General features: G+C 36.7%; 1 protein-coding gene across 1 annotated transcript in view; it reads left to right on the top strand.

Annotated features, from left to right (window-relative positions):
• The window catches only part of atg5 (ATG5 autophagy related 5 homolog (S. cerevisiae)), a 49,229-nt gene extending 35,017 nt beyond the window's left edge, over positions 1-14,212 (top strand). The window contains exon 8 of the mRNA XM_074683524.1: positions 13,128-14,212. Within this exon, the coding sequence (XP_074539625.1) occupies positions 13,128-13,264 (137 nt within the window). The 3' untranslated portion in view covers positions 13,265-14,212. The remainder of the gene's footprint in view (positions 1-13,127) is intronic.
• The last annotated feature ends 1,891 nt before the right edge of the window (positions 14,213-16,103 follow it).

Below are 16,103 nucleotides of genomic sequence, written 5' to 3'. Positions count from 1 at the left end.
CCTCTGCCCCTCCTCACAGAGCGATACCTCCAGCATCTCCTCCTCCTCCTCCTCCTCCTCCTCCTCCTCTCTGCTGACTTTCCTCTGCTTCAGGAGCCGTGCAGCCTGTCTTCATCAAACGGGTCGCTTCACGTCTGAGGCTGCAGGTTTCAGTGGCTGTTTAGAAACAGCAGGTCGTGGGTTATGGTTCATGTGCAGCAGGCGGGGGAAATTCAAGAATCCTGCTCAGATTTACTGTTGGCTAAAATGTGGTTTGCAGAGACACATTTTCTCTATTTGAGACCATTGTTTTAAAATTTGTGTATGCAGCAGTTTTCTAAAACCTAAAGTGAAGGGTGTACGAAATCTGTCAAATTAGGGATGGGTACCCTTCACATTTGAAACAACACGTTACCAATGCCTGGTACCTGGAAATTGGTATCAATACTCAATAAATGTGATAATAAATATTCATTTTTTAATAAGAAAATCTCATTTTTTCCAATCTAAAGCGGCAGTGAGCAGTTTGAAAGTCTCCTTGATATATGCCCGATGGTAATCCAGACTTCAAATGAGATCATCAGTACCAATGTTAGTTATTTCAAAATCCTACTTTGGAGCCTCCCCTCCAGCAAAACTGGATTGATTTACGGCACCCCTAAATCTCTATAACAACACCACGCTAGATGATGAAGTTTAGTGGTGAGAAAAGAGATCTGTGTTTTTCTCTACTGAAAACGATATCTGTGATTAATTTTGTAGTGGTGGTGGACACTGGAGCCTAACTGTCAGACAGAAAAAGGACAGAAGAGCAGAAGAAAGAGAAACAGGAGAGAGATAGAGCACGAGCTAAAGGCTTAATCACAAGCTAGAGGCTAAAACATGAGCTAAAGGCTAAAACATGACCGAAAGGCTACAAAAGAGCTAAAGGCTAAAACACAAGCTAAAGGCATAAACATGAGCTAAAAGTAAAAACGCTAGCTAAAGGCTAAAACATGAGCCAAAACATGAGCTAAAGGCTTAAACTCGAGCTAAAGGCTAAAACATGAGCCAAAACATGAGCTAAAGGCTTAAACTCGAGCTAAAGGCTAAAACATGAGCTAGAGGCTAAAACATGAGCTAAAGGCTAAAACACGAGCTAAAGGCTAAAACATGGGCTAAAACATGAGCTGAAGGCTAAAACACGAGTTAAAGGCTACAACACGGGCCAAAAACTCGAGCTAAAGGCTAAAACACAAACAAAAGGCTTAAACACAAGCTAAAGGCTAAAACACAAGCTAACCTGTTTGTGCTAACGTTGACTCCAACCCACAATCAGCAGTTATTCTGCAGTGGTCTGTTCAAACTTGAGAGTCTATCAGTAAAATAAAGAGTAAGGTTATGTTAGCTCTGATTGGTAGATGACTGGCAGGACATAACCTGGATTAGCTAACGTTACACATTACGGACACATCTTGTAGCATTGGGCTGTCAGCGCTACATACAGACAGCTACTAAACTAACTGACAGTTAGCTTGTTGACACGATAGCCTACAGATATGTTGTAGCACTGGGCAGCTATTAGCCCTACATGTAGCCAGCTTCTGATTTACGGTAAGAACTGTGTTAGCTTGTTGTCACATTTCAAACAACAGTGCTACGCAACTGTAATTATAAATACTTAACTTTGTTGCATTGTATCTGATAAAAAGTTGACTTATAGAAAACTTGTTCCAAACAAACAAATGCCTGGTTAAAAGTCAAATCTTAAGGACATTGTGCAGAGACTCCAGGCCAGAAGGTGGCGAGGTGGTCACATTAAAACAGATTCCCCTCACAGCAACTTTAATATGTTTATTTCTCAATTCATAAACTTGCAATGTTGTGTTCATGTCCTGCACAGGAAATTACCTACTCTTCCGTTGAGTACCGACACCAATTGTCGAGTACCAGGCATCAGTACCGTATGGTTTCAAATGTGAAAGGTACCCGTCCCTAGCCGTCACCAGACAGCGTGAAACTGCTGATAAAATGAAACTGTTTAGGGTTTTTTTCTTTGTTGGACTTGTTAGCAGGATACACTGTGTCACACTGCTATGTTGTCACTCTGTTAAGTAGCTAACATTGCTGTTAGCATCTGGCCAACACACCGCCTACCAATAAGGGCACAATTGGCTGTGGAAATGCTATCGGGATCAGGCTTTACCGATCTAGACCCAACCACTTGGTGGAAACGGGTTTAAGTCCTTCAGTCAGAGTACACTTGAAGCTAATGGAGAGATTGTATAATCCACCCAGCCGTGAAACCCTGGGGGTTCCTCTGGAGGACCCCTCTGGAGGATCCCTCTGGAGGATCTGGAAGCTGTTGCTGAGGCGAGGATCGTCAGGGACTGCCTGGTGCCTCTGGTGAGCAGCCTTCAGTGGAGCTGTCAGACTGTGTTTGGCTGCGAGCTCAGCGCGCTGCTGTGGTCTTCCTAAATAGTGGTTGGCTCCGCTCGACTTACGAAACATGTCGTCTTGGCCGGCGGTCTTGTTCTGCTGAACCACAGGGCGTGTGTGTGTGTGAGTGTGTGAGTGTGTGTGAGTGTTGGCGGACAAACTGGCCCATTTCATTCATACTGTGGCTGTGTGTCTGCGAGCCAAAGGAATCATTGATAATCAGACTGTGGCTGATAGAGCGGAGTGTTGACGTTTCCTCTCACAGGCCTGAGGCTGGGATTTGTTCTGGATCAGACTTTCACCGCAGGGATCTCTTCCTAAGAAAACACAATTTGTCTCACTTAAACATCCAAAGTTAAAGTCCAGATTACGTTAAAACCTCTGCAGAGATAAATATCATGTTGTCAAAAACTTAGGTCATAATAAATTTAAGTGTGGACTTCATTTGCTGCTGTGACTTGACAGGACTTAAAGTCATAGCTTTAGCACATTTTCAGATCTTAAACAAACTCTGAGGACTTGATTGGTGGTCTTGAAAAAGACTCTTCAATGCCTGAGATTATCACCAATATAGATTGTTCATAAATACTGTTCCTCAGCTTCTTGATCCAGTCTAACAGGGCCAGATTGATTGAGAGCACGTCTAAGTCTCTATGACAACATCACACCAGCTGATGAAGTTTAGTAGAGAGAAGCGGGATGTGTGTTTTTCTCTGCTGAAAACAATTTCTGTGATTAATTTTGTGGTGATGGTGGACACTGGAGCCTAACTGTCAGACAGAAAAAGGACAGAAGAGCAGAAGTAAGAGAAACAGGAGAGAGATAGAGCACGAGCTAAAGGCTAATACAGGTACAAAAGGCTAAAACGCAACCTAAAGCATGATCTAAAGGCTAAAACACAAGCTTTAGGCTATAACAAAAGCTAAAGCATGATCTAAAGACTAAAACACAAGCTTTAGGCTATAACAAAAGCTAAAGGCTAAAACACAAGCTAATGCATGAATAAAAGGTGAAAAAAAATCTAAAGGCGAAAACTCGAGCTCAAGCATGATCTTAAGGCTAAAACACAAGCTAAAGACTAATACACAAGCTAAAGGCTATAACAAGCTGTTAAGGCTAAAACACAAGCTAAAGCTTGATATAAAGGCTAAAACACAAGCTTTACGTTAAAACACAAGCTTAGGGCTAAAACACAAGCTTTAGGCTAAAACAATAGTTTGAGGCATGAGCAGGAGCACAAGCTAAAACCTAAAAGCTAAAACACGAGCTTAAGGCTACAACAAACGCCAAAGGCTAAAATTCAATCTAAAGCATGATTAAGAGGTGAAAACAAGAACTTAAGACTAAAACACAATCTAAAGCATGATCTAAAGGCTAAAACACAAGCTAAAGGCTAAAACACGAGCTAATGCATGATCTAAAGGCTAAAAGGGCTAATCTTTTTGTGCTAATGTTGCCTCAAACCCACAGTCAGCAGTTATTCTGCAGTGGTCTGTTCAAACTTGAGAGTCCATCAATAAAATGAAGAGCCAGGTTACGTTAGCTCTGCTTGGTGAGGTTGGAGTTGGTAGATGAGCTCTGGTAGGACAGAACCAGGATTCACTAACGTTACACGTTACAGACACGACTCAGAGCACCGGGCTGTGCTCTTCCTCCTGGCAGGTCAAAGGTCGTGTAACGCTACATTAAAAAAATGACTAGATTCAGGTTCAAAAGTATTCATCATTCATTTTTCAAATCATTTTGGTAAAAGTGAAGTGAATTAAGATGCCTCTGTAAAATTAAGAAACTTCTATAACTGAATATCATCCTGAATCTGATCTGCGTCTGACACTGACGGTGTGTTTAATGTTCGATCAGCTGTGTTTGTTTGTTTGCTGACACACTGTTTCTGGGTGTTAATGGTCCGAGCTGAGAGGCTGTAATGAATCACAGGACTGAGCGTTAGTCAAAGTGGGAAAAAACCCTGTAAAAATCTATTTATTCCCGTATAACATTCTTCCCGCACTACTGTGTCCGACACTGAATAATCTGCAGACCATTTGCGGTTTCTGAGACATCAGACTGCAGTGTTTAGGTTTCATGATTTCCTGGAATGCATCGCCAACCAGTTCATTCATTCTTTTATTCAGTCAGTCATTCACTCATATATTCAGTCTTAAAGTTGTTCAGTCCCCTCTCAGGAACAGTAATAGATAATATCTGATATAGATCATCAGGGGTGATCCTGATACCTGCTGATAAAGGAGGACTCCTGTGGACTGGATTTGGGTCTCTTTAACAACCAAAGACACTTTAATTGAAAAACACACTTGAAAAATATTTAGAAAATTAATATTTGTCATCTCTTGCTCTAACTTTCACCCAAAAAAAACTAAAATGTCAGAATTGTGAATTTGAATAAAAAAGGTTGATTTGTTTTTTTTTTTAAAAATTGAAGATTTTGAATTTTCTTCACTGGCCTGACCTCAAAAAAAAAAAAAAAATCAGTTATCAGACTTTAATTTAAAAGTTCTTAATATTCTCTGAAAAATCTTAAATCTAAATTTTGTGATTAGATTATACCTTTTTTCACAACCACATAAAAATATCAGTATTCTGACTTTATTTTTAAATTCTAATTTAATTTTAAAATTTTATGTTCTGAAATTTCTAACTGAAAATTATTTCCAGAGTTTTCTTTCAGGCAAATGTTTGAAAATTTTCTGACATCCTCTCGAATAAAAATTAGATTCTTGGTTTAAAATTCAGACTTTTCTTTGAGATTTTTTTTTTTTTTTATTTTCTGCTTTCTTAAATGTCTGATTGAAATCTTCATTTTGAGATTGAACTGATAATTCAGATTTATTTTTATTTTTTTGAAAATATTGTTTTAAAAATGTAGGAAATTATTTGTTATTTCTAAACTGACCTTACCTCACAAAAATCCCAAGTTCTGATTTTTAGTTTAAAAAAATTATAATAATAATGATATTTTTTGTATTCTTTCTTTTTCTTTGTTTTTTTTTTGTTTTGTTTGTTTTGTTTTGTTTTGTTTCTGAGATAAAAGCTAGAATTGTGAATTTATATCTAAAATTTCTGACTGTGAATTTATTTTGTCAAAAATAAAAAAAATTACTTATCTTTTTACTGGCCTTAGCTCCCAAAGTGTTTCAGAAATATGATTTTGAATTTAAATTTATCAAGGAATACAAACTTCTTTTCTTAAATTTCCAGCTAAAATCCTAAATTTCAGACCATTAGGTCATTCAAAAATGGTTGATTTATTTTACTTCACTGGTCTGGCCTAAAAACTGATTAAAAAAACCTCTGTGGCCTTAAAAGCCTTGACGCTTTAACTCTGAACGTGTAGCCAGTGTTGATCTGGACTGAGGTTGGCAGGTTTGGCGGGCCCGTCTGTTTTCCTCTGAGCTCGATCAGTTTCAGCTGCTCTGATCAGACGCAGCCTGTAAAAATGTGTTTACTGCAGGAATTCATTCTGATGATGACGAGGACCAAAATACGATAAACCAGCTGCAGTTACCGCAAAAAACCATCGCTTTCTCGTAGAAATCATGAGTCTGTGGGAGACTGGGGGTGTGTGTGTGTAAAATTACTGGTGAGGCTTCTGGCTAATGGATCTACAGTAATATGTATCTGATCGCGTGTGTGTGCGTGCGTGTGTGTGTGTGAATTTCCCCCATTTCTCATAATGAGACTACACCTCCTCCGCCCTCATCTGCTGCCCGTTGTTCAGCAGAAAGGTTTAAAAGTCAGAGGAGGGTGGGAAACACCACCCAGAAAACTCTGCGTGTGTGTGTGTGTGTGTGTGTGTGTGTGTGTGTGTGTGTGTGTGTGTGTGTGTGTGTGTGTGTGCGACCCAGAGAAAGTGTATTTCTCATTCTTGGCTGTCACACAGGCGTGATCACACCTTTTACTTTCAGGACTAAAATCGTCACTTTCTGAAGACTTTCCTCAAGTTGCTCAAAGCCACTTTGTTTTTTTAAATTAAAGATTTTCTTCTCTTTAAAAACATTTCTTCAGTTATTAAGTTTAAAATAAACACTTTTGTTGATGAACGCTGTTTTAGATATTTTTGGGTCACATGACATTCAGTAGATTTTATCGTGGTATTAAACTGAATACAAAGGGTTGAGCACTTTTTCAATTTATTGATTTGTTAAAGGGTGCTCATGGGAAATGCAGTTCCTATCAGCCTCACTCTGTTGAAGTCTCCAGCTGGGGTCAAGTTACGTCTCAGTTCTATTGATTCTGGAATTCTGTTGTTGTCGTTACTGTTCCATCCCTTGACAAGTTGAAGAACATTCTAGAACCAACATGCGGCTCAGAAACCTTTGACTCCTTTGCAGTGGCTCCTTGTAGCGTTAAAAAATATATTTAAAATAAAGAATTTTTTTTAATTTTTCTTCCAGAGGGTATTGATGATGAAAGACACTGACACTAAATAAAATCCTGCGTTAACATTTAGTTGAACTAAATCTTCATCCCATCTGTCAATAAAGCCTGCCACCGCTCTACTTCACCTCCTACAACATCAACAGCCCACCAATTTTCCATGCACCTGTGGCCAACCTCAAGTTTTACAGCCCTGGGAAGATAACTACATCTACAAAAAGACTAATCTGGAAGAAAATACAGATTTTAATTCTGTGTGGATGGATTCATTTAACTGACAACGTGCCAGCTTAATATACATGATTGATATGTGGCAAGACATTTGCAAATAACAAAAAAAAAAATTAAGGAAAATGATCAATATAGGGAATTAAAGTCAATTATTATTTAAAGAATTTTGCAAATAGTTATGTATTGTTTTTAATTTTTGCTAATTTTTTTTAAAGATATAAAATTGTGAAAAGAATTTAGCAAATTTTGAAATTTCTTACAATTTTGAATTTTTTTCACATTTTAGAAATGTCAAAGAATGCTGCCTCACAAATGTTTGCGATTTTTTACAATTTGCAAATTTTGCAAAAAATCAAAAAATCTAAAGATTTTTGACTTTTCAAAAAAGTTTTAAATTTGTGACTTTTTTGCTGAGTTTTAAAATGTCAAAAATGTTTTGATTTTATTTTTTGTAAATATATGTGATTGATATGTGGCAAAACATTAGCAAACAACAGAAAGTAATGAAATAAGCAGTTTGATAAATATATATTTATTATATATTTAAGTAGTGTTTAAATTTTTTTAGAATTTTTTGAAAATGTATTAAATGACATTTTTTTAAAATTTTTTGAAAATTTTTGGAATTTTTGCAATCTTTTCCTATTTTAATGTTACACATTTTTAAAATTCAAAAAAAGGGAAATCTTTTCAAGCTTTTAACTTTTTTTTTTATTTTTTTAAATGTCCAAAATTTTAAAATCACATATTTGTTAAATTTTAATTTTTGGGGATTTTTTTTTTTGCAGATTTTTTGAATTTCTTAATATTAAAAAAAACATTTGCATATTAATTGAAATAAAAAAAGACATCACATATTCACATTTACAAATTCAAAAAACTTCTCCTTTAGATATTTATTCACCATATTTTAATCATGTATACAATTATGTACACTGTATTGTCTTTATAGTGAAGATAAAGTAGATTTTGTGGCTCCTGAATGACTTTAATCCAGGTGAGCTGAGGCTAACGGCTCTTATTGAAGTAAAGGTTGCAGACCCCTGATCTAGATTCAAAGTTATGACGCTGGAGGGAGCGAACTCACTCGTCTGTTTGTGTTTTCTGATCCCTCTCAGCTCCTTCCTGCCTGATTTATTCTCCACAGTTACCTTGAAACTACTGACCTGAGTCACGCTGCGCCATCTGACTGTTTTCACCTCCATCTTTAAACTGAGCTTTACCTGGGTCTGGTTTCTGGTGCCGTCAGGTTGTGGTGCTGTGGTTTTTCTGCGCAGCGACAAACGTGTGCTTCACCTGACTTCTTACTTCTCTGAGAGAGAAAAACAAACTGAATAAAAGGAATGTTCCACTTTGTTATTTTGCTTTAAATATGTCCAAATATTTTTCAAGCACATTTTTTTTTTTTTTTTTTTAAGGATTGTTTTTGGTTTATTTATTTTTATATTACTTTTAGTCAAAGTTCAGTCCTGTTCCCCTGTTGGACCTGATCTTGATTCTGCATCTCACAATAACAGATCAAATCAACTTTGATGTTTGTTTTTCACGCAGGCTGCAGAAATCACACTTTTCACTTTTTGTTTGCTCAGCTACGCCCTGCACATCATAGTTTCTTTTTCAATCACCGTGCAGAAATAAATCTAAGCATCATTAAAAAAAAAAAAAAAACAGGAATAGTCTTTTAAATGTTGAAGTGAAGTTGTGATAGCCTGTAGAATAATTATTTGGCGTGGTAAAGGTCACCAGCTGAAGCCGCCCACCTTCGTCCTAATTTGCCTCATCAGAAATGGAGCCTGCTAACCTTCTGATCTTTGATTTCCTGACACCAGCGTCTGAGTCTCTGCTGTTCGCCCGCCGCTCAGCAGGTGTAGGGTGGAGCTGCTTCTCAGACCGTCAGTTAACGCTCTGTCTCAACCGTCCTCCTGATATTACGTGGAGCCAAAATGTCAGCTCCAGTGGGTGTACGACAGCCGACCATCTGCATGTCTAAGTGTGTGAGTGTGTGTTTGGTGTGTGTGTAAGGTCAAGAGTGATAGACCAAGAAAAGGCCTGTTTCTCACACACACACACAGAATCATCCTGACTGTCAGAGATCAGTGTCTAAAATCAAAGAGCAAACCGAGCACAGCTGCTGTTTTCATTTCACAAACAGTTTCTCTTTCCGCCCAAAAACTGCAGAAACATTTGTCTTTAACGCGTTTTAGCAGAGATTAAGTTCTTATTTGTCTTTTCACAGGTGAGCATTTTTTTGCTGTATAGCAGGAGTTAAAATTTAACAGTAGTCAGTCATTTATCATGAAACATAGAAACATGTCACACAAACCACGCCTGCACTTTTTTTAGATATGAGAAGTCAAAAACAAAGTGAATTTATCAAGAATTGAAATCTGCAGACTTTGGGAGAAAATGCTGAATTATCAAGTCCACCAACCACAATGAGGCAAATTAAGAATTTGTGTTTTATTTGAAACTCTGCAGTAATGAATCAGTCATGTCAGATTTTGTGCAGTGTAAACATTTTAAGAGCTTTTTTTTTTTTTTTAAGTTTAAAATTTTTCCACAAATTATTCTTTTTTTTCTCTGACAAATTTCAAACTTAAATCTTAATTATGTAAATTATTAATTTATTTTTCTTAAGGCACTGAAGATTTTTTTTGTTTGTTTGTTTGTTTGTTTGTTTGTTTTTAATTTAATATTTTTTTTTTTTCAAAAATAAGAGACTTGCAAAGTAAAACTTTTAACTTTGAAATTTACAAAATCAAAATGTTTTCAAATGTTTTAAAAAGTATAAACAAAACTTGGAAATTACCAATAAAAAACACAGTTTAATTCATTTTTCATTAGGTTCTTATTGTTTTATGTTTAATCAATGTTTTGAATAAATGAAACTTAAAAAAACATTTTTTAAATTTCCTAAGACGAATAAAACACAGGAAAAAAAATCTTGACAAAAATTTCATATTTCAAAATGTTAATAAATAAAGTCCCAAAATAATTTGTTTTTACCTCTTGAAAGAAAAAAAAGAAAAAATAATAATTTCAATTATTTTGGAATAAATGTGCATTACTGCCAGTTTTATACTGCAAAAAGTCAAAACCAGTATTTTTGTCTTATTTATATTCAAAAAATAAAGCTAGTTTGAGCTAGTTTCACCAGAAAAAAAATCCTTTCTAAAGAAATTAAAGCCCAGATACAACCTGAATTTCTTAAAATGGGTAAAAAATTTAAAAAATGCTAATAGAAAAGTTTTATTTTTTCAAGTTTCTTGGATCAGGATGATTTTGAAATTTAAAATAAAATTTTATTTACTGATCCTACATCTGGGGAACTTTGTCGTTACAACAGCAGCAGGAAAACCAAACAAACTGAAAAAGACATGAATAAGAAAAATAAAAAACCTAATAAAAAATAAGAATTAAAGATAAAAAATCTTCACAAAAAGAATCAGGCTTCATTTTTTCTGGACCTGTTAGGTAGATGTGTCTCAGATAAAGTGTAGGAAGATATTTTAAACTAGAAATGATACAAAAAATTGATTAATTTTTATTTTTTCGTAGCGTTTATGAGCCTTTTTGCAGTTTCTAATCTTCTCTGCACACTATGAATGACACTTTCATGTTGTTGTTTTTTAAACATTCAAATAATAAAATAATAAAATTAATTTAAAAAAAATGAAATCAATGATTGCTGTAGTCCCCGTTTTGCTTTTTTAGGTGAACTTTCATTCATGCTGATGTCTTTGGTTGGTGGGTGATGAAAACTTCCCCTTTTCTGTTACGCTTGGCTGAAAATTCATAATTCTTAAGAATGAGCTGTAGAAAGAAGCGTCAGCTCCGTGAAGACTGAATGATCAGACCACCGCAGCGTTTCTAGTATTTGGTAAACCCCTAACTGCACGGCGCCGTGAGCGCACGCCATCGGCTGCAGCCGTCGTCATCCTTCCGTTAGAGATGGATTAGCACCGCCATGCTTGATTGTTTCTGCTTGATTTGCCCTCTCTGTAGTTTTGCAGAAGTGATAAATGAAGGGTGCAGGATGCATCCTCCGCTGAACTCGGCGGTTTGCCACAAACGCAAATTCATCTTTGAGAGAAACTTCTGCATTTTACGGTTTACCTGAGCCGTAAAGAGGAGGTATAAATGAAAAATAAAGCTTCACAAAAACTACTCCCCACATCGCCTACATCTCCCATGATGCACTTGGCTTACACTCTCCTGGTTGTGAGACCAGAATCAGGTCTCTGTGAGTCAGACGAGCCTCAAAACCAGGGCTGAACCAAGTCGCTGCTCGTAACTGACGGTTCGCGGTTGTGGCCTTTAAGCGGTGGGAGGGGTCAGTGACAGGAGCCTGTCACACACACAAACACACACACCAACACCCACACACTCACACACACAGAGTGTGAAACCAAAGACTGTCAGAGTGAAAGTTAAAGGATGAAAACACGTCGATGACAAACAAAAAACAGATAACTGTCACTTTACACCTGAACACACACACACACACACACACACACACACACACCACAGAGGTCGATCAGGGAGGTGTGTGTTGTGGTATCTACCCCTTGTATAATATGATCATTCCCTCCTCTTTCTATCATCCCGTCTCTTCACTCACTTTTCTTTTCACCGTCTTTATTTCTGCTGTTCTCAAACTTGATTTCATCTTTTTTTCTCTGACTTGAAACTTGACAAAGGTTATTTTTGACATTATTCGACTACCTCAGATAAATAAAACAGGTACATCTACTTTAAACTTAGTTAGAAGTTTAACCAGACAAAAGCTTTCAGTCTTAAATGACGACACAAACAAAACAAACCATTAACTTTGTCGGTCAACTCCAGATCAATAAAACCTTAAATCAGAAAATGAAACTTAATGCTCTCAAGTTTTATAATATAAAATATTTATAATATGAAAAAAATAGGTTTTATAATATCAAATAAATTCTCGAAATGGCTCTTATGGATTCTGTCTCTTCATTTTTTGTGGTAAGGTTTGATGGTGGAGAGACTGAACTTAAAAGTCTGTGACTTTTGCGGTTCAGGCCTTACCCTGGTTGGTTTCTGGTCGGCGTCAGCGCTTGATTCGGTGGAATTGCACGCATTGGCGGGTTTTCCCCCTGGGGATACTCATTGGGCCTGATCTACCAACTAACATCCCAAATAGCAAGGGCTTAAAAGAACAAACTAAAAGATTCGATGTGTTTTTAATGGGCGTGTGGCAGGTGATTTACTAAGACAGCGTGCACAATTAAAACAGGTTAAAACCACATTATTATTATTTTTTAACTCTTTTTATTTAATTTTTGGTACCAGAGGCATAAATAAATATATAGAGGGATGAAATAAAAATGACATTTAAAAATAAATAAATAAATTAGTGGAAAGCAAACAAAATAAAAAAGAGAAAAATTGATGTGGAAGTAAAAAAAAGGAAGAAGGAAAGATATATTAAAGACTTAAGAAAATAATTTAAAAAAAAAGAAATTTAAAAAATTGTGTGTGCATATATATACATATATATATATATATATATATATATATATATATATATATATATATATATATATATATATATATACATTTATATATATATATACATATTTTTTTTTGAATTTAAAAAAAAAAAAAAACTTATTTAAAGCTGGCTTCACAAGAAAGCTATCCTAGCCAAAGATTTTAAAACCCAAATAGGACCTGAATTTCCAAAAATGAGTTGGAAAAAAAATTCTATTAATAAAAAAGAAACTTTGTTTTTTTTCAAGGCTCCTGAATGAGGATTGCTTCAGTATCTAAAATACTTTTTTTTACAACGGCAGCAGATAATGAAATAAATAAATATATAAATAGAGTAAGATTTAATCTTCAAGTGTAATAATAAGTAAATACAATGAAAAAAGAATATTAAAAAATGTAACAGATATTTATATATATATATATGAATGGTGATGAGCCTGCAAAATAAAATGCAGGAAAATTAATGTGGAAATTAAAAAAAAGAAGGAAAGGAAAAACAGTTTGTATAAATATATTTACACATATATGTTTTTATGAAATGCCCTCCCTAACCTCTTCCTGTCCTCTCCTCTCTTCGTCAGGTGAGCAGAAGCGTTATCAGGTGGTCGTCCACGGTATCGAACCGCTCCTGGAGACTCCTCTGCAGTGGCTCAGCGAGCACCTCAGCCACCCCGACAACTTCCTGCACATCTGCATCATCCCCGCCCCCACAGATTGAGGCCACGCCCCCTCATTCCCTCTCCTCCTCTGCTCCCATGACGACGGATCAACCAACCAGGGAGCAGGCAGCTGGCTGACGAGGAAACAAACTCTTAAATGAGAATCAGAGGACGTGACAGAGGTAGACAACACGGATCTCTCCTTCTTCTACTCTGTCTCCAACTCCTCCTCCTCCTCCTCTCTGAACTAACACCTCCACGAAGGAGAGGGGAGGAGAGGAGGGGTCTGTTCTTTCCATCCTGCCATACAAAGACAAAGACTGTCCTCTGGACAGGGAGTCGGTGTTTTTGAGATTGGGGAGAGCCGCATCTGAAGTTGCCTTAGTTAACACGTTCATGCGTTTTGTCTCTGTGTTTGTGTGTTTACGTTTGGAGTTTACATCCCATCCTTTAAAAATGCTGTCGAAAAACTTACCCCCTTTTCTCCGCCAGTCTGGGACCTTCTTGAATCTCAAAGTTCCTCTGAAGGGGCGTCACGCGTCTCCTCTTTGTTTCTCTGGTTTCCAGACGCTTGGAGATGCCCGCGCTCTGCACACGTTTCCAATAACAGGTGTTTAATTTCTCACACACTTCAGCTGCTTTACTGTTTCTGGCTCGAGCCTTTTCCTCCGCTGCCAAGTTTAAACGAGCATCTGCTTTTGTTTCATGTGAAGAACTCAGCGTTAGATAATGAGACGGCGGTTTAATGAAGTCTGCGGGCTGTTGGCGGCCGACGCTGTCCCACGTTTGCTTTGCTTGTTGATTCTTTGGACAGAAACTCTAACTCTTTCTCCCACCTCCGATCATTTCCTAGATGTTCAGGTCGTTATTAACTCTTTTCTTTTCTAGCGTTGTTTGTATCATGTCTTCTTTTTTATTTCTCATCTGTTCATACTGAAATAAAACAACTTGTAATTTAGCTGACACTGTTATCCTGAATGAATTTAAATAAAGGTTTGATTTAAATATGTTTTTGCCAGGGGCTGTCGTTCTTTCATTTCACATGTGGGGGCGCTATATTCACATCGAGCAAAGAGACGTTCAAAGGACGTCCCTTCCACCTCATTCTTGGATGTCTAACTTTGGTCTCCTGGAAAAGCGGACTGTTACTCCAGGTGACCCCTTTTTTCAACGTCTGCTGAACGTCTATTTACAGCCCGTTTCCACCAGGTGGTTCAGTTCACTTCGTCACTAAAAACCACACATTTTCGACATGTCCGCAGACTAATCCTGGGACAGATCCCCAAATAACCGAGAAAAGCCATCCCACTTTTTGAACCTCTTCTGTTGGGGTGATTTATTGGCGGGGTAAACTGTGTCTTTGTGTTCTTTTTCTTCCAGAGGGTATTGATGATTAAAGACACTGACACTAAATAAAATCCTGCGTTAACATTTAGTTGAACTAAATCTTCATCCCATCTGTCAATAAAGCCTGCCACCGCTCTACTTCACCTCCTACAACATCAACAGCCCACCAACTTTCCATGCACCTGTGGCTAACCTCAAGTTTTACAGCCCTGGGAAGAGAACTACATCTACAAAAAGACTAATCTGGAAGAAAATACTGATTTTGATTCTGTGAGGATGGATTCATTTAAGTGCCAATGTGCCTGCCTATTATAGATGCTTAAAATGTGGCAAGATATTAGCAAACAACAAAAAAATGATGAGTTAAGCATCATAACCGATATGTTTAATATTGAATATTCTTCCAATATCTTTGCATATTTATATATATTTTTTGATTCTTGCATTTTTTTTTTATAAAAAATTGTTAAACATTTTTGCAAATTTTGGGATTTTTTTTCAAGTTTTTTATAATAGAAAATAATTTTGCATTTTTTAAGTGTGTGTAATTTTTTGTGAATTTTTGCATTTTTCCAATTTGCCAAAAAAGCAGAATTTTCATTAATTCAAACTTTTTGACATTTCAAAAGTTTGCAAAAATTTTTGAAATGTCTAAAATGTCTTGAAATTTTCGCAAATTTTTGTATTTTTTGAAATTGCAAAATTTTTGGACAAATTTGATTTTTTAAATTTGTTTTCAAATTTATAAAGACTAAAAAACCAAGAACCATGTCAACTGTGTGCATTTTCAGAAATTTCAAAATAACTTTTTTATCAATTCAAAAAGTTTTAAACACTTTTATTTTAAAAAAAATAAGAAGGTTAAAATAGATTTAAATATCTTTTAAACTCTGCACTCAGAGAGCTCAGAGAGTTCCGGAATGTTGTGACATCACAAAGACAGAAAGCTCTCTGTCTTTGTCGTTGAACATTCTAGAACCTCAATGATGGAGCTGCAGCATAAAGGCCGTGAAGAGCTTTAAAAACAAGAACAAGGACTTTAACATCAGTTCTTAAAGAGACAGGAGCCAGAGCAGAGACTGAAGGAGGAGAGAAGACTTTAACTAAACACCAGAGAGAGAAACAGAGATTTACTGAGCTGGAAATCATGGAAAGACACTACGGTGGCACCAGAGGGACAAAATAAAGACTTAAAAAAAACAAAGTACCCCCTCTTTAAACCAGCAGAGACAGAGATAAGGTCACTGGCATCTTTCCTCTCTTTCCGTGTTTTACTGCTGACTCTCCTTCTCTCTTCATCTCTCCTGGTTAATTATCTGTTGGCATTCCTCACACCGCTAATGAGACCGCTAAACTGTCCTGTCAGACAGGCCTCAGGCTGCTCTCTAACTCTGTGTGTGTGTGTGTGTGTGTGTGTGTGTGTGTGTGTGTGTGTGTGTGTGTGTGTGTTAAGTCTCGTGAGCAAGCTCCACTTCGCGGAAACAAACAGTGCAGCGTGAGTGTGTGATTTGTGTGTGTGTATAATTACAGACATCATTTATAGCCCCCTGC

Source organism: Halichoeres trimaculatus, unplaced genomic scaffold (assembly GCF_033239565.1).
Source record: "Halichoeres trimaculatus isolate MK-OKI-2021-1 unplaced genomic scaffold, fHalTri1.1 fHalTri1_scaffold_12, whole genome shotgun sequence".
Taxonomy (NCBI): Eukaryota; Metazoa; Chordata; class Actinopteri; order Labriformes; family Labridae; genus Halichoeres; species Halichoeres trimaculatus.
This window is presented reverse-complemented; position numbering and strand designations above follow the sequence as displayed.